The sequence below is a fragment of the Lagopus muta genome, chromosome 11, assembly GCF_023343835.1.
Source record: "Lagopus muta isolate bLagMut1 chromosome 11, bLagMut1 primary, whole genome shotgun sequence".
Lineage (NCBI taxonomy): Eukaryota > Metazoa > Chordata > Aves > Galliformes > Phasianidae > Lagopus > Lagopus muta.
In genome coordinates this window covers 15,210,838-15,229,604 of record NC_064443.1, presented here as the reverse complement: position 1 = coordinate 15,229,604, position 18,767 = coordinate 15,210,838, and the positions used below count along the sequence as shown (strand labels likewise).

General features: G+C 42.0%; 1 protein-coding gene across 2 annotated transcripts; it reads left to right on the top strand.

Annotated features, from left to right (window-relative positions):
* The first annotated feature begins 591 nt into the window (after positions 1–591).
* EOGT (EGF domain specific O-linked N-acetylglucosamine transferase) lies at positions 592–16,707 on the top strand. 2 transcript variants are annotated; one of them, XM_048958038.1, is made up of 16 exons: positions 592–747; positions 1,599–1,823; positions 2,640–2,740; positions 3,335–3,443; positions 3,532–3,626; positions 4,149–4,253; positions 5,387–5,493; positions 6,358–6,461; positions 8,113–8,205; positions 8,815–8,886; positions 9,410–9,496; positions 10,617–10,685; positions 11,975–12,036; positions 13,341–13,460; positions 14,410–14,512; positions 14,896–16,707. In XM_048958038.1, the coding sequence occupies exons 2-16, from the start codon at positions 1,614–1,616 to the stop codon at positions 15,040–15,042; spliced, it is 1,584 nt and encodes a 527-aa protein (XP_048813995.1). In that variant the 5' UTR covers positions 592–747; positions 1,599–1,613; the 3' UTR covers positions 15,043–16,707. The 2 variants fall into 2 exon arrangements, with proteins under 2 accessions (XP_048813995.1, XP_048813994.1); XM_048958037.1 differs by lacking the exon at positions 592–747 and adding an exon at positions 795–930.
* Positions 16,708–18,767: the final 2,060 nt, after the last annotated feature.

Here is an 18,767-nt window from a genome sequence, read left to right as displayed (position 1 = left end):
AAAACCACACGTATCCATCCATTGGAAAAAGGGTTGGTTCTCTTCATTTTTGTCCTGTTAACATGTCTGTTACAATGCGCGTTTTGTTAAGGGCTACGAAGGTCCTAAATAAGGAACAACGTGGGTTACCCCGCGGTGAAAACGGGACTTTGGTTTCTAATTGTAAAATGTGTACAGACTGTACAGAGCACGGGTCGGGGTGAAATAAAACTTTATGCTAAGCGTGGGCTCCGGTTCTGTCTGTCAAAGGCTTAAAGCAGCGCTGTGGGTTTTTCTTTTCGGTAGGTGAGGACCGGCAGCTCTTAAGGGAAGATGCGGAGTGTAGGGCTGCCCGAGGGCTCCGTGTATTCGGAATTTCACTTCAGCTCCACGTGAACGAGTCACGGCTATTTGGGTTACAAGGGCCTGATGTATTTATAACCGCACGGCGGTAATGGGATTAGGGATGATAGCGAAAATAGGGGTGAATTTCCTCTGCCGGCAGCAGGAAGGGGCAGCGCCTGCCGTGCCCCGCAGCTCCCCGGGGAGGAAATGGAACAATGCGGCGCTAAGAGGCCGCGCTTCCTGCTGCGCGGCGGCAGGAAAAGGCCCGCTCCTCCGCACGCTCCCCCTCCTCCTTCCCGCCCGCCGCCTCCAGGTGGGCCGGGCCGAAGCCGCGGCGCTGCCCGCGGGTGTGAAGGAGGGGCGGCGCTGCGGCGGCTGAGGACGGAGCTGCGGCGGCTCTGATGGGCCGCGGGGCGCCGAGCGGTGAGCGCCAGGCGGGGGATGGGCCGTGCGGGGCGGGCCGGGGCGCGTCCTGAGGCTGCGGGGCGGGCGGTCCCCGTTCCTCCTCTCCCAACCGGCGTCCGTCGGGGATGTGCGGCCGCGCTCCGCTCCCCCTCCGTCCCCGTAGGTCCGTGCGTCTGGAGCGCTTCTCCCCAAAGCCGACAGGTAACGCTGTCCGCGCTGCCGGGCTTTGGCTCTTCGGCAAATTACAGCGTAGAAAAGGCTTTCTAGACACGGGTGCGGCGTTTTTTTTCTCCTGAGTGGCTCGGTTCGGGGATGTGTCGGCAGAAGGTGACGTGCGGCAACGCAGCGCAGACCCGCGTGGTCCCTGCAGCCTCCGCGTCCCACCTCGCAACACGACGGCAGCTGCTGCTGCTGCTGGGCTCTGTTGAAGTCGGACCGCATAGTGGCGGCTGCGCAGCTTCCCTTCCTCTCTTGCTTAATATCTTCCAAGCCGGAGACTGCAGTCTGTGCTAATTTTAACTTTTAAACTTTTGTTCCTCCTTTTCTCTCCTGGCGCTGCTCTCCCGCCTCCCTCCGTACTGCCCGCTCTGTGCTCGGCTCCCACGGCCGCGCTCGGAGGATCCCTCGGGCTCCAGCTAAAGTAAACACGCCCGTTTTAGTCTGTAGCAGTGCGTAATTACCCGGTGATTAATGATCCCCAGATAATCCCGAGGCTGTACAATCTGCTGTCTCCGTGAGAGTTTACTTTCTGTCAGACAAAAAGGCCGCCCCAACGACACAAATGAAAACACTCGGAGTACACGGCGCTGCTACCCGGTATGCCTGAAATGTGCTCTGCTGCACTCACGTTGCCTTTTTTCCTCACGCAGAAGCTGTAAGTTGCCATGTTCATCTTGCTGATGTTTGGATTGCTACTGCGAGAAATCCTGGCTAATTCCCGAGATGAAAATCTCACTGAGCTCAGAAGCGTTCAGGAAGAGCCCATGTACAGCTACAGGACTGTCAACCTACCAGACGAGCACATCCCATACTTCCTGCACAACAATCGGCACATTGCTGGCATCTGCAAGCAGGACTCTCATTGCCCTTATAAAGTAGGTTTGATGTCGTTGTGGTTTTGAAGCAGTTTGTTGGTGGACTTGTAGTGGTTTCCTTGCTGGTGAGTTGGTTTATTTAGGAATAGTGATAGGATGAGAGGGAATGGTTTTGAGTTGAGACAGGGGAGATTTAGTTGGATATTAGGAAGTTTTTCAGCCAGAGGGTGGTGAGGCATTGGAACAGGTTGCCCAAGGAGGCTGTGGATGCCCCATCCCTGGAGGCATTCGAGACCAGGCTGGATGTGGCTCTGGGCAGCCTGGTCTGCTGGTTGGCGACCTGCACATAGCAGGGGGTTGGAACCAGATGAGCACTGTGAGCCTTTTCAACCCAGGCCATTCTATGATTCTATGAATAGGAACTGCAGAGGTGGTGAACCTGGGGATCGGGGCTGTGTGTGGCTCAGGGCGATTCCAGCATCTTCTGGGATTCTCTGCTTTTCTGCAGCACTGCAGAACCAGCTCTGCTGGGTTTGCCTGGCGGTACTCTCAGCCTGGAGCACTGTGCTTTAGGTGAGCTCAGCTTTGTTGTTCATAGCTGTTGGCAACCTGAGAATTTTGGGATCCTATTCACTGGTTTAGGAAAATTAGTTGTCCTGAAAAGATATATTAATGGCAAGAATAACAATGCTATGCATGTGCCTCCTGTGGGCCCTCTGCTGTGTGTAAGGAATTGGAGTGTTCCCTCTGAAACAGAGGTCTGTTTTCAGGCAAAGATCTTTATGCAAGATTTGAAAAACAAGATCTGTTATTGAGAGATGGTGTATAAGCTGACAGCTCTGATTGTTTGCTATATTCATTTATTTTGTGTTACAGAAATACTTGAAGAAATTAAAATCCTGCTGGGGCTACGAGAAATCTTGCAAATCAGATCACAGGTTCAGTTACCCAGTGTGTGATTACGTAGAATCTGGATGGTAAGCTTCATCTTAAACTTATAAAGTGCACTATGTTCAAAAAGAAAAAGAACAAAAAAAGTGTACTGCTCACTTTTGTATCAGCTGTGAAGTTGATGTTACTGTGGTCATTAGAGTCATGTCATGCTGTGGTCATTAGAGCCATTAGATGGAGAGCTGTCCATCTGTGTACAGATGCACATATACACATATACACTGTATGTATACTCAGTGTACATCTCTCAGTGTGACTTTCAGTTTTTTAAGGAAGAAAATCCTGCTTGAAATACTTCCTACCACAATGTTTTCCTTATCCTGATTTAGCCTTCAATTCAGATTCTTAAAATAACTCCACAGTTCCTTTTCTTATCTTTAAAAACAGGCGAAAAAAATGTTTAAAAGAATTAGAGCCTTTTACAGCAGAATTGCTTTAAATTGGCATTGATGTTTTCACTGAGATGTAGCTGATATGTTGCTTCCTGCTTTGCATCTTGAATGTCAGTATAGTACCTGGCTGGCTTTTTTGTTCCCTTTCACTGGGGTTAAAAAAAAAGAAGTTATCTGTTAAAGCCATTACTAGAATTGAGCAATGGCATTTTATTTTCCTCTCATCAGGGCGAATGACATCGAGACAGCCCAGCAGATATTCTGGAAACAAGCTGACTTTGGTTACATTCGAGAGAGGCTGAATGAAATGAAAACCCATTGTAAGCCTGCAGTAACAGTAGGTGTTTTCAATAGGTATTTTGCTTTTCACTTTGTTTTAAACAGAATCGTTATTATTGATAAAATGTATTTATTTTTTTTAACAGGGAGATTCATCTCTGACCTGTTCTCAGTTCCTTCAGCATTGCAGAGCAACAAACTTGTACATCGATTTAAGAACTGCAAAGAGAAACCACGAGAGGTCTGATTCTGTGTTGCTGGAGTAAACCTAAGAGGTGGCAGGGGGAGGGGCTCAAAGAGTTTGTTGAATGGAGCTGTGCGTATATCTGGTGTGCATGTTGAGCTTTGCAGAGCCCGTGCTCAGAGGCGTATTGCTGAAGCCATGAGGTCTATGTTGCTAAAGCTCGACTGCTGTCTGCTGCTGCTGCTGCTGGCAGAATGGATTATTATAAAACTTGTTGTGTTTTTTGAGTGATGATGGCTGATTAAGACACTTCCTCCTCCTGACCGAGCAGAGGATAGTGTTTCTGTATCTTGAGACATTCTTTCTGCATATCCAGACACATCCTTTCTTGTTCAGGTGGGGCGCAAGGTAGAGTTGTTTCTGTATGAGGCACTGAGAAGAAAGTACTCAGGTTTTAAATGTGTACGAAGCTTTGCTGACTGAGACTAAATAACATTGCCTTGAGTATGCAATCTTGATTGCAGAGCACTCGTGGCACTGTTGCACAAAGGCTGATAGACTTTTACTCATTTGCATTAGATTCAAAGAAGACTTTTTCCAGAAGGGAGAAATTGGAGGTCATTGCACCCTTGATGTTAAAGCATTTTTAGCTGAAGGTCAACGCAAGAGCCCTCTGCAATCTTGGTAAGATTCACTTGTTGGGGCTGATCCCAATTCACTTCTCCATTTATCTTTTCCTTGGCATTAGCAGCTGTGTGTGAGGTGTTTCATTCTGGGGAATTGGTCGTTCCTTTCTAAGGTCAATTTGTGTTGTTTGTTCTACATATCTCTGTAACTACATCTAGGCAGAGTGCTGTTCTGAGCTATGTTACTTTATAGTTGTACCCTTTCTGCCTAATTTATAGCAGGAACAGGCATAGAACCATTTTGTAATTAGATTTCTAATGCGTAAGTGTTTCTAGCGATATTAGCCCTGTGCCTAGTTTGCCTATGGAAGGAGTCAATTCTTTTGTTGAGAAATATCTTGAAGTTGGCATTTGTGCCTTAATTTTGATAGTCCTGGTGACGTTGGGCCTGGTCTGGATATATATTCATATACTGTTCCCAAGGAGCCTGTATTTGGAATGTGAAATGGGCAGCACTCTAGAGGCTGAGTAGGAAATGCAAGGATGCTTTGGTAGTAGGTGGCTACCATGGGTTACATGTTAGCACTTCAAAGCTGAGCTGACAGCTAACTGATAAAGTATGAAGGAAGGGAACTACTAAAATGCCTATAGGAATTGAGTTTTTATGCTTTTTTTTCATGTTTTCAATTATTTTTTTCCCACTTTTTGGACGGATGGTCAATTTCAGTTAAGAAGAGCTGTAGAGGAAGAAAAGGCTTTTCTTCTGTGCCTGCTGTTGTCATTTCAGCTGCTCATCCTTGTTTAGATTCAGGGGTAATAAATATTGCATCTGTATTCATTATTCTGAGCAAAGCATGAAGATCTTGCTGAAGTCTCTGGCAATGCAGATCAAGTTGGACCCACAGATGTTCGCTCTGAGGCTCTTTGTTATGTCTCTCCTGCCTTGATTTGTACATCAAAGATGCTGTTTGCTCCTGAGATCAAAGGCAATGTTTAACCTCTTGGAGATCATAACCTGAAGAACCTTCCATTAGGATTTGAAATAATTTTAATTGTCAGACTCTATCAGATTTCAGCCATCCTGTTAAATCAAATGGACTGAAAGAACAGTTACTGAATCTTAGGTGTATGAAATACATGTGTTCTAATATGTTAATGACAGAACATGTTCTCTGTGATTGAATCTTGTAGGTTTGCAGAACTCCAGACGTTTACTTCATTAAACTTCAGGCCCCTGGATGATGGCAAGTGTGATATTGTTATTGAAAAGCCAACATACTTCATGAAATTGGATGCAGGTGAGCCTCTAATCCCTGGCCACAAGTATCTTATCTTTTAAGCAAAGTTGTTGTATTCCCCTAAACTGTAACTGGAAGAATTGCAGTGCTTTCAGTCTTTACCTTTAGCAGGGTTGTCTGTCTGTGTTAGAAAGCTGATGCTGTCTAGCTTCTCTGTTTTTGGGGGAGGCAGAGGAGAACTGCTTTTTGAGTTCTGATGGCAGCTCTTCTTGGGCAGAAGCTTTGTACCAAGAGCTGTGTGTATATGGTCCTAAAGCTGATGTCTGGTCTTGGCTACCAAGCAGCCTGGACTATGTTAACTGTTTGTTTCAGTGCTCTTTATGCACTGTGGTCTTAAGGTATTAGCTTAAGAAGCCAAAAGGGAACAAGAATGCTCTGGGAAAGAACCTGAGGAATGTCTTGGGCTTTGGCTCCTGTGCAAGTACAAGTTCTATCTTGTATTCCTCCAGACAGAGCTTCAGTAACCTTCATAAAGAAGAACTAAGAGCAGTGCCAAAGGCCTGTTTTGTCATGTTTCCTGTATATCTAACTAGTTCCTATTAGAGCAGAAGTTACTTTTATGTAGTTTGGAAAGCATTTGCAGTTTATAGAGAGAGAAGTAGTACGTGGAACTTATCTTTTTCTTTCACCATCTTTTTGCTGCTGTTTTGATTTAGTTGAGCCTTTCTTAGCATGTGTTTTGCTTCAGATCTCTTGCCTCGATTCCTTCTCTTTAAAGGTTTGCTTCTCTGGGGTGTATAAGAAGCATTCAGTCAGAATTAGGAGAAAACCAGTATAAGATGTGAGGTACTAGTAGAGAAAAATGCATAAACCACTGAGGAGTGAGTAGTGAAGCACTTGCTAACATTTATTTCTTTTCCTCAGGTGTTAATATGTACCACCACTTCTGTGACTTTGTCAACCTTTATATTACGCAGCACATTAATAATTCCTTCAGTACTGATGTCAACATAGTCATGTGGGACACTGTAAGTCCACGGTGCTTTTAATATGCTTGTAATGCATTATATTTCTGTCTAATAGAGACTCTGCAACTTTTAATAGCTACAGTTTAGCTTTGCTGTGGACAGTTAACTGAGTCACGTGGAACTGGTAAGTTTTTGGATCATCTTAATACAGATGCGTCACCCCTTAGAATAAATGTTTTTAAGTGGAAATATTTCTGCTGTACTGCTGGATGGAAGCCATGACTTTTAAAGTGTAACAGTAGTTTTACTGACCTGTGTTTAAGTTGTCCAGGAGTTTGTTACAAGTAAACAACTTGTGATATGCCAGACAGATGTATGTCAGGTTCAGAAGGAGCAAAGCTTTTGATGATATAACATTGTCCCACATCTGTTACCTTGTTCTCCTATAATACTGTGTTTTCTTCCTTTGCATTGGCTGCTATGACAAATATTCAGTAAAAAACTGCAAATATTTCATGCTTGCTGTTTAATGAGAAGTCTCTTTCTTGGCTCTTCTTTTCCTTTTTTTAGTTCTCTTACATTTTGAAAGGTAAAATAAATGTGCCTGCCAGATAAGCAAACTTGTTTTATAGAGAGAGCCGTTGTTAATCCAGCTCCAATGGCTTTCTGAAAAGTTCAGCTGTGTCAGAACTGTAAATTACTTTGAAAAGAAACTCTTTTTCTTGTATTGCATTGTTGAATCTAATAACTCTTTCAAAGTACCATTCAAAGTATGTACTGTACCAGCACCATCATTTTAAATGAGTCTGAACTGCTTGGTCTGCTTGAGTTCATTGCCACGGGCAGCCAGATGATGGCACCAACTAACTGCTGATGAGCTGTTTATACCTATCAAATGATGGACTTGATCTTATTATTCATTCTCTTTTTTTTCTTTTCTTGATGTAATTAGATCTGGGCATACTTTCTAGCTACTGTAGAGTTGGTGCACTACTCTTATTAAGCAGCAATGCCCTCTGATGTAGGTTAAACAGAGCAGAAAATGAGTAGGAAATCCACTGGGTGTTGATCTGCAGACTGTCTTTGCAACTGCAAGAAAGCAATGTTTCTAAAGCCCTTTTAAGGTGAGCAGGTAGAGTGAAGTCCTTTCAGCATGTTTCCCAATTCCCCCTTCCACCAAATCAGATCATTGCTTTCAGTTTGAGGTGCGTGTGCAGTATGCAAGTGAGCGTCCCAGAACAGAGGCAAATATGGAACAAACTTGCTGTGACATTTTACTTCAAATGCTACTGCTGCACTTGGGTTCCTGGGTGGTTTTTTGGTCTCAGAAGTCCAAATTTACATCTTCTTCCCTCCTATTTCTGTTGCTTCTGTTCCACTTGTGTTCTGTTGTCTCTGGGGAAACACCTTACACCTTGCTCCTAACTCAGATTCTAATCTGCTGCTGAAGAATTTGTCTAGATTGCTAAGTTACAGGACTGTTTTAATAAAAAATTAACTACCTGCCAGGTAATTCAACTAGCTTTGTAAGTGCAGTTCTACATATTTAGTACTGTGTGCCTTCTGTGCTAGAATGTCTTAGGTTCTGTGGTGGTGATGTGCATATTAAGATTATGTTTAAGCTTCTGTATAGAACTTTTAAGTCACAGAGGGAGTTTTTGTATGCACTTATGTCATCACTGTGCCTTTCTGTCCTTCCTTTCTCACACAGAGCTCCTATGGCTATGGCGACCTGTTCAGCGAGACGTGGAAGGCATTTACTGACTATGACATAATACACTTGAAAACTTTTGACTCTAAAAGGGTATGGAATTTCATATTTTGTCTTAATTCATAGCGACTGTGTATTAAGAATGACTGCTTGTAAAGCTGCCCCTGGATATATATTTTTCAGAGGGGAGCACTGATGCTTTACATGCATGTTTAATTAGTGTAAAACGAGTGTGTTGCAAACAGGAGATATAGCTGTAACCCAATTCTGTGGCATGTCTGCATTTACATAGACAGACCAAACTTTTTGACAAGTGACATCTGTGTATTCGTTTCACTTCTGCAACACATTCAGAGCTCATATCAGTCTCTTAAATCCCTTAAACTCATTCTAAACTCTATACTTCACCTGGTTTCCTTCTATTTAATTCAGATTTGTTTTGGTTTGCTTTTGGTTTTTTTTCCCATTTGTTTGTTTTTTTTGATGTCTTCCCACGTGAATCTGTAGCATCTGAGCTGAGATCTCCTTTGGGATCAGGATGCTCTTTGTTCTACCCTTTTGCACAGTCTAGGAAGTGAGGATGTTCTGACAGGAGTGTGTAATTGCTGGCTCATTGTAAGCAGTGATCCCACTGATCATGAGCATGGGACAAACCAGTGGAAGGTAACAGCACACAGTGTAACTTGTGATCTCCTTTTGCAGGTGTGCTTTAAAGAAGCAGTCTTCTCATTGCTGCCTCGAATGCGGTATGGCTTGTTTTATAACACACCATTGGTGAGTCCTCCTTATCCATCCTCATGGTAACTACACGTGTATGTGACACTGTGGAGTCTGAGCTAATGAATCTCTCAGGTGTCCAGCTGAGTTGCCATGAAGTGTACTGCACTGAAGCTCTGCTTAACTTCAAATGATTTTAAAGTTACTTCAGCTAGTCAACAGTAACTGGTTACATACAATCCTCTATCCCACTGTTCTTGAGATATGCTGTACCTCTTTACTGAGGGGACACCATGAAGTGGGTTTTGGGCAAATCCTTTGGCAGATCACAAGAGCTTCTACTCTGACAGACTTTCCTAGGGTTATTAGCTCATGTCTTTAGGCTATAGCACTACAGAGAGAGCCACACTGCTTCTAAATGAAAGTGCTGCTTGCGTTGCAGCAAATAGTGACGTGCTTAGTGCAGTGTGTGATACTTGGCTTTTGTTCCATATGAATGGCATAGGACTGATACCAGAGAGAGATTTTCTTTTCTGTGTGGAATAACCTTTCATAGTAACGATTGCTTTTCTACTTTCAGATATCTGGCTGCCACGGTACAGGGCTGTTCAGAGCATTTTCTCAGCATGTGTTACACAGATTAAATATCACACAAGAAGGACCCAAGGTATGATAACTGAATGCTGAAACTGTAATATGGAGCTGACAGATCCTAGCAGAGAAACAACATCATCTAGCTGGTGTGGAGTGATTTCAGTGTGGAATAGGAGCACACAGTGCACTTTCTGGTGCTTCTAATCAGTCAGTTTGTTCTGTAAAGGCTTTCAGCAAACATAAAGACAGTTGCCCTCCTGTCTTATTTCCATAGGCCAGGCCTTTAGAACATCTTCCTTTCAACCCTAGGGTCTCCTCCCTTCCTCTATTCTCTGTTTCTGAGGTCTTTGTGTTCTTCCCAGCCAAGCAGTATGTGGTACATGATCTCTTCTGGAGCATGCTGACAAGAACTTGCCCTTGGGCCCAATCGAGAGGATCCCATAAAGCAAAACAGCCACCTTGTTCTCTGCAGGCATGCTCTTTATCCATCCTCATAGGTAGTGCTGAGCTCAGATCAGAGGAGGACATGACTGAGTCTGGTCCTTCTATTCCTGCCCAGTACCACCTGTCTGGCCGTGGCTTCTCTGTTGTACGTGCTGGTAGTTGTTGCAAGTTGTCACAAGGGCTGCATTGGTGGGTACAGCAGTCCTGAGCTTCTAGAAGTGTTTGCTAGAGAGTAGCCTGTGTATCACTGAGGGCCACGCATTCAAAGCACAGTGCAGACATTCAGTTATGCTTCTGCTGACACTGATGGGAGTCAATGCAGTTCAATCTCTTTATTTCACTTGGAACGTTCACCCCCATGAGACCAATTAATTTATAAAGAGGTAAAATGGAGAACTGTTACAGAAGAAAAATACTTTTTTTTTTCCCCATGGATCTTGTGCACAAACCGTCCTGAAAGCTGCTTTCAAAAGCTGCAGTATAATGCGTAACACAAAGACTCTCTTGTACAGAATGAAATAAATCTCTCAGAAAACACTTTATTATTTGTTAATAGTCAGACTTTCACAAAGTTTTTGACGCGTTGAATCTGCTGGAAAATACAGCGTGAATTTTAAGGTGGTTCCCTCATCTGTTACACAAGGAGGGAAAGTATTGCTCACATAATTGCCAAAATTAAGTATGGACGTTGTGGTTGTGTTTGTGAGATCTGCCTCGCTGCTGATCCTCTGCTTCTTCTTTACTTTTAGGATGGGAAAATCCGTGTCACAATACTTGCACGCAGTACAGATTACCGGAAAATATTAAACCAGAATGAGGTGTGGCTCTTTTCATTCTTAAAACAAATGTATTGGAAGTTAAATGTTGCTCACTGGATTGATTCTTCAGGCACAGCCAAGACGTCTGCTGACAAATCTTGGGCAAATGCATTTAGTGCTAATATTAATTTCTTCTGATAGGCCGTTTATCCTGTCTCTACTTCTGTACACCAGATGCTGAACCTTGTTGCCCTTTTTAAAATTCCAATGGAAGACTACAGATGTAATACTAAAAGTATTTCCTCTTAACAAACAGATGCTGCAGTGCTTCTGATGACATTAAATTATTTTGCTTTCAGATAATTCTTTTTAGTTTCTAACGTTCCCAGTGTTAAGGGCTCTATCAAAAGCTCTGCTACACTTGCAGATCAAAATGTGTGAGCAGTTGTATCTGAGTGTATGCATTTAAAACTCTGTGAGTTTTCACACTGAATCGCTGTTTTGAATCATGCAGCTTAGTGGCTTTATGGTGAAGCTTTTCTTGTGATAAAATGATAGCATCGCTTTTTTTTATAGCTCTCTTCATTCTTAGCTGCTGGTGCCTGACAAAAATGGATGGGCATTATTATGTAATGTAAGGGAGAAACTGAGTCTTATATCATGCAATAGCTTGGTGTCAGAGCAGGCAGAGCTCAATTGCCAGACTTGTGCATTGTCTGCTGCACTGACCACAGTGCCTGCTTACACCAGCTGTGCTGTGTAATTTCTAATAATGAGCATACAATGGAAAATGAGAAATTAATCTTTTCTTTACTGATCTTTTGTTAAGAAAAATACTTGTATCTCTCTCCCTGTCCTGCTAGTTCTTAAATGAAGACTTGGAAAAAGCCCTTTTAAGTTAGAAACCTGGGCTCTGTTGGCTTTATTTCTTGTATGAGTAGGAGTCTGACGTGGTCATGTATTTTTGAAAAACCTTCTAGTTGCCAATTTGCTTCATTAGGTATTGGAACATCTTTTGAAAATCCAATCTAAATTGTCACATCTTCATCAATTCCCACCCTCAGCAAAACTGGTACCAGTTTGAGTGGCTTGGCATTTGGCCCTGTAGCATACTTAAAAGTCAGCAGTAGTCTCTGATTCAAGTCCCCTCTGCAATGGCTGATTTACTGGGAGTGATATATGTATCCTAAATGAGGATGTAGAAAAGTAGGAGAACATCTCCTTTATATGCAGTGACAGTATGTTGTGTCGTCCTTGTTGTAATTCCCTGGTGAGGAGTATAGGGGAGGAATTAATTCAAGCAGAGCACCAAATCACTGTGATTTTTTTTTTCTTCTCTCCCCTCTTAGCTGGTGAATGCTTTGAAAACAGTGTCAACGTTGGAGGTCAAAGTGGTGGACTACAAATACAAGTATGTATGTTGCTAAAGGAAACTAGTACGGCTCCATGCTTTCTGTGGCTGGTGCAAGCTGTTGTCATGCAGAAGTATCCATGTCCCACTTTCTAAGCTGTGCAAAATCCAGGAACTGGTAGGAAGAGATGAATGTTACTGAGGGAGTGGTGGGTGAGCTAGTTAAGCATTCCCGTCCTATGATGCAGTGCCTAGGAATGAAACTATCCTGCAGTATGCTGGTGTCTTATTTTATATGACTCTTAATTTAGTAATGAATGGTAACTCAACTTACTTGCTGCTCTGTTGGCCCCCAAAGACACCACTGAGATCATTTTGTGGTGCCTAGATATGCTAGGCACTGTGCCAGTGAGAAATGGCCTGAAAAAGAAGTTCCCAAGTGGTGTATTTCTGCACCAGATGGCAGCAGCTCCTTTGTGATCAGCGGTGCTGTCATGGATCACACAGGAATAGTGAGGAACTGAAGCTTTGCCTAAGCAAAAGCAAAGCAAGGAGGTCAAAATTTGATTCTTTTTCCTTTGTCAGTGACAGCATTTAAGGAGTGAATAATACAAGAGAAGAGGATGGGCTTCCAGGTCCCTTTGTTTGAAAGCATAACTGAGTGATGCTTCCAGACTTCCTGTACTTGTTGAAGCTGTACTACCATTCACTATTAGAGATTTCTACAGCCATCCTGCTGCATCATCCCCATCACAATTAAGGGGTTTCCCTGATGTCTGCACTTACAGTAGTTTGAGCAGTTGACATTTTCCTGTTGCATTTAAGCCAGCTTCTTTCTATTTTCAGAATTATCAAAGAATTTACTCTCTTCCTTTTTATTGTGTGTACTGTTAACATGTGAATGAAGCCTGCTGTGATTTCCCTTTCCACTTGTCAGTCTTCTCTCACAATTAAGTATCTTTAGCCCATTATTTACTTGTGTGCTCAGGGAACACCTGGCTATTTAAAATACTGTATTTGGAGATTACATTCGAAGGGTGGGAAAGAAGTGAGAGTTTGAGGCAGGAACTGAAAAGCAAAGCAAAAATCCATCTCCAAACTGTGACAAGTTTAAACTTACCAATGAAATCACACCCTTGGAATAGGCTCTCATTAATGTGAAGCTTTGAAACCTGTCTGCATTTCTTCTAATTCCATGCTGAGTTATTGCTCGCTGCCACATTTCTGATTCTTCGAACTGTTCCTTGAAAAATCAATTCTCTTTCACTATTCCCTTAAGATAATTTTGTGCTTTCTACATGTAACTGATTCTTACTGAGATGGATAGGCATGCCACAGCACTATTTTTGTTGTGTTTTCTGCAGGGAACTTGAATTTTCAGAGCAATTAAGAATTACACATAACTCTGATATATTCATTGGGATGCATGGAGCTGGACTTACCCATTTGCTTTTTCTACCAGACTGGGCTGTTGTTTTTGAACTGTAAGTGTTTCTCTTCTCTTTCCTTTTCTGTTATACACACAACTGCAAAAATCTGTTCAAATATGTTAATTAAGCACTTTCCCCTTCTAGTATTTGACTACAAATGTTTCACTTGTGTTGTCTTCTAGTCTTCGTTTTTGACAATGTCTCCTGGAAACATAAAGTGAGCAAGCTTTCATTAACAGGTGATGGTTTAGCTATCATAAAAACTTAGCAAGTGATTTCTTAAAATGTTATGTTATCAATACGATGCAGCATTTTATACAACACATCTCACAGATCAGATTCTGCCCATGGGTCTGAGGTACAATGGTGTTTTGGTGATCTGTCTGATCATATAACAATGCACATTCAGCCTGTTACAGGTCCCTGGGGAGGATATTGCTGCTCTCCTTTCCATACTTAGGAAACAAGCACCAGCTTGCTGGCCAAGCTCAGCTGAGTGTCGTTCTATCTTATCCAAAGTTCTCCAGTAGTTCCATTTGAAATATGTTTTGTCATGAAGCTGCTTGTTAATAGATATTCCAGTTTTGTGGAACTAAAGAAAAAATGCAGTGTGCTTGTCCAGAGAGCCCTGAATTCCCTATCTTGGGAAATCCCACCTATTCCCCTGCAGCAGGGAAGGCCATGGAGCTGCTGATGTGGTGTAATCTTGGCTTGAGAACATTAGGAAATGAACTCAGACACCGAGGGTTTTTCTTACATGCCCAAGAACTGCTGCAGTTGGGCTGGGAGGTGTCTGATGTGCCTCAATCTGTCTCCTTGAGCACATGTTAAGAAGAGGTGGGCAGTCCTTGTTCTTCTCTGCAGTGGAGCAGAATTTGTCCATCATTTCGTTACCTGTGAATTGGCCAACAAAGGTGTAGGCTTAGACCCTTTTTTCCTGTTCTATCCTGATCAATTTGAGCACAAACTCTGCAGGTGAGTGGGTCCTTCTGCCTTTTCCTAGGTACAATTGTGAGGATGAACGTTGTTACCTGGATTTGGCAAGGCTGAGAGGCATTCACTACATCACTTGGCGAAAAAGAAACAAAGTGTTCCCTCAAGATCAGGTAATGATGGCCACTGGTGGAAGGTTTGTTTTTTTTGCTGTATTCATACTCTACTGAATAGATTTAAAGGCTAGTTTGTTTTACTTGTCTGTGTTCACATACTTGAAATACGGTTTTCATTCTTAAGACCAAATAAATTAAATTCCATGTTGTGATTAAGAAATCGTTTGGTATTAATGAATGAGGGAAGAAGAGAAATCAATCCATTAAGCCATCCATTGCATTGCTGTTATGCAGTTACTTTGCTGAATCTTTTGCCTCAGAGCAGATCAGTGGATCAGAAATAATATATTAATAGCACATGCTCCATTTTTTTTTCTTGCTTTTGAATGGAAGATGTATGGGAACTTTTTCTGTCTAAAAGGCCTTATTTCATTTTTTAGGGACACCACCCAACGCTGGGAGAGCATCCAAAATTTACAAACTACTCTTTTGATGTGGAAGAATTTATGTACTTGGTGCTTTTGGCTGCAAATCATGTTTCACAGCATTCCAAGTGGCCATTTAGGGTAAAGCACGATGAATTCTAAATCAGACTTCTGACTGAAATACTGTTTTTGAATAATGCTCCATAAAACACTGTAACAACGTGAAGCAAAATGCTGGTGTGAAAGAAGTAAACCTCTACGAGGGAAATAACTCTTAATTAGTTTGTCAGAACACTTCAGGGCACCACACCTTATTTGTCATCCATCTCTTTAATTCCGGGTGTTTTTCTTAAATAAGAAATATTTATAGATATTTTCCCTCCCTTTCCTCCTATATTTCTGCATTCCAGATTCTGAAATACCTGTCTTTGTAAAAAAATATGTCCATCCATTTCATTCACATTAGAGATTCTTTATGTTTTTGCATTTAACTTTGACTCTTCTCCCTCTAGTTTTAGGTGCTAAAATGTAACAGATCTGCTCAGTAAGTTTTGTCAGTCTTCTTCTCAATGCAAGTAAACCTTTTCCTAAATGAATACTTACAAACTTCAGGTCATCTGGGTATTTCCTACTTTGTCACTTAACACAGCACTTCTGCAGTGGAAAACCTATGCAAATTGGAAGAAAAGCACACACAAAAACCTTCATCTTTTTGAGGATGCTGAAGGGATTGGACTTCAGGGTTGTTTTTTTTTAATGACAAATGATAAGGAATAAAGGATGTCTTTCAGCTGCAGCTGGAAGGAAATGAAATCATGAGGAACTTTGTTCATGGAATCATTAAAAGCCTCATCTATTTCTGTTTTTGTTTTCTTGAAATGTTGAGGAGTCAATCTCAGAAACTTACAAGAGTCCTTCCAAAGCCAATAGCATCGCTGACTGTTCTCACTGAAGCCAAAATTGAGTTGTTTATAAAATCCCCTCCCCCCGATTTATGGGCTGATACAGTTTGGTGCTAAGGAGGGAGGGGGGGAAAGAAGGAAACAAACAGCATAGTTGCGTTGTCTTAAGGGGATCCAGGAGGATGTGTGGAAGAACCAAGTTCAGTGAGATTTCAAAGGCAAAAAAAAGAAGAGTTCCCTTTAACACTGTGGATTTTCTGAGAATATATTCCCACGATACATTTGCAGTATAATCAAACAGTTTCAGTGGCTTGAAGCAAAGCATACATTTGTATGCAAAAGCAAGGCAGTTACAGTAAATGCAAACACTCCACTGGTATAATTGTAGATATTATTGACTTCATTCACCAACAGTCATAGGCAATTTCACAGAGAGTAGCTACACTCACTGACCTGCCTGTCCTGGTAAAAATGACTTATAGTAAGCATAATTTTCATACAGATCTCTCGTGACCTTAAGCAGTGCATAGGAAAAGCTGATCCATGAGGTATTTTAAGGTATCTGGTGCAATTTTTGGTGTGGCGTGTTGTGTTGATGGATAAAACTGTTTGACTTTAAAGAACCATGGAAGCAAAATTGCACTTATTTATATGGGGAGAAGGAGAAAACTTTGAGAATATGATGTCCTGTGTTTGTGTTTTGGGTTGGGTTTGGTTTTGTTTGTTTTTAAACCTTGTAGGATTTTTTAAAGTTATGTATAAACTTAAGTCAGTGAAATGTGTGAGTGTGAAGAGGGGAAAACAACCCGACAAAATAACTGAAAATATAAAAGACATTTAACTATGAACTGTGCACAGATGTATTTGATAACTTTTATAAGAAGACTTTTAATAAAAAATTACAACAAACTTTTGGTCATGGTTTGTCAGGTGTTGGAAGGCAGCGTTGCAGATACCAGTCGTTGCGTAGCGTTGTCTCTTGACTTCTCCTGCCGTGATAACCTGCTGTCTGGAGATCCAAGCTGGTACTTGTTTCTTTAGCTGTTCAAGTAATTGTGTGAGGGCAAATGTTCTTGAATCTTTACAGAAGCAGCTAATGAGGAGCTTCTCTTTCATGCTGTGCTAGGACTCACTAAATCGAGCGGTCAACCATATGCTTGAATGCGTGGTGAGAGGCTGCGGGGACTGCATCCAAGGGTGAAATGTCCTGCCAGCATTCACTGGTTTCTGCACATTTGAGTGCAGTGTCAATAGTTGATACTGACATTAGCCAACATGTTCTTTAGTCTTTATAGTTTAATATTGTGGGGATGAAAATAGTAATCTGGTTGATGAGCTTTATGAGTAGTCCTAAAATTATCTTGGCCGTCAAAAGGAGTTCTGGTGGGTTGGTGGGATTTTGCCAGTAAATCCTCAGATTTGTGAGGATTGAGGGTCTGAAAGAGGGTCTGGGCCATCTCAGTCTGCCAGGAAATAGGAATCAGAGGGAATCTTTGGGACTTTGTGGGTTGTTTGTTCTTTAGGCAGGGTGCAGTTTGGGGCTGTATGTTCCTAACAGATTATAGGAGTTTTTCTCTTAGCTACTCTTGATTTTTGTCTCAGGATTACTGAAGAATTAAAATTGTGTTTAACATGCACAATTACATCGGTGTGATCAATTCAGATTTGGCACTCAGCGAATGCTGCCGATACTGAATACTTCCAGCATTGCAATGTAATCTAAAAGTGATTTGGACACATGGTGTCTTTGTGTTACCTCAGAAGTCTTCAAAATGTGCTTATTTAGTTAGTTCTTTGGTTTTTTTTTTTTAAGTTCTGCAGAAGTTGAGTGAGTGTGAGGAGTGATTTGTGATGGGGAGGTAAATCAAGGCTGGTAGGAATGCATTTGTAAGTATGGTTTCATTTTTGCTGCTAATCTAACTGGTTCTACTATTAATGGAATTACTCAGGGTTTAAAATCTTTCCTGCTTAAAAGAACAGGCAAACTAAAGGAAATGCTCTTGAGAGCTTTTTATCTACACAAAATAGCTAAGTACAAGGGGAAATTTTTCTTTGATTTCAGTACTGAAGAATTGTTTCAATGTCCAATGTTTGCACTGAAGTTGTGCTCTCACTTCCATTCCTCTGAGCACGTCTAATGGTTTGCTTCTTATATTCTGTATTTTTAGGCTGTGGGTGCGATTTCCAGGTGTTTCCTACCTATTTCAGCAGTAGATGGCACCAGAGCCCTTTCAAAGTTCTGGCTCTGCAAAGGGAATGGAATTTCAGATGCAGTCAGCTTGCAGAGGAACACGATAAAGCAATTGCTCCTGCAGGTGATGATTTTGTTTTTCCCTCCTGTTTGTGGAAGGGAATGCCTGGAGAAAATAATCAAGGGAGACTTTAGCTTTTAGCGTTGGATTACTCAGATGCTGTGGTAGCAGAATATTTTTTCCTTCAAATTTTCTAGAAACCAACTTGGTGTCGGAAGAATAATTTTTAGTTGATCTTTTGTGGCAAAGTAATGTATCTCATTTTCTTTCAAAAGTAGGGTTTGTGCCCAAAACGGTGCTTTTTAGCAGTTGACACAATTCCTGCTCTGATGCAGCTTTGGGTTTCATGTATGCAGTGGCCATGCATCATGCACTTTCTGCCACTTCGTTACTTCTTCCACTGAGCCCATAAGATGTGTGTGTGTGTGTGTGTGGAAATGCAGACGGGTGATGCTCAGAAAACTATAAAATAAAATGCCAATCGTTTTTAATTTATTAAAAAACAATTAGTTTGAGGGCTTTGTGCAGGAGCTGCCCTGCCCTCACTGTACAGCTCAGGCTTTGGAGGATGCCAGGTAGGAGGGTGTGAGCATGGCAGGGAGGGCGGTTGGACATCATTCATTACCCCACCAAGGACTCGGTGCGTCACTCAGTGAGCAGGCGTGTGCATTGAGCTGACAGCTCCCAATTGTTTCTTCACCAATTACCACGCCAAAGCCTTGATAGTGTAATG

Coding starts and splice junctions, on each gene's coding strand:
- EOGT (XM_048958038.1), top strand. CDS start 1,614: ATGTTCATCTTGCTGATGTTTGGATTGCTACTGCGAGAAATCCTGGCT. Junction 3,444..3,531: donor ATTGTAAGCCTGCAGTAACA/GTAGGTGTTTTC, acceptor TTTTTTTAACAG/GGAGATTCATCTCTGACCTG. Junction 13,461..14,409: donor TGGGCTGTTGTTTTTGAACT/GTAAGTGTTTCT, acceptor GCCTTTTCCTAG/GTACAATTGTGAGGATGAAC.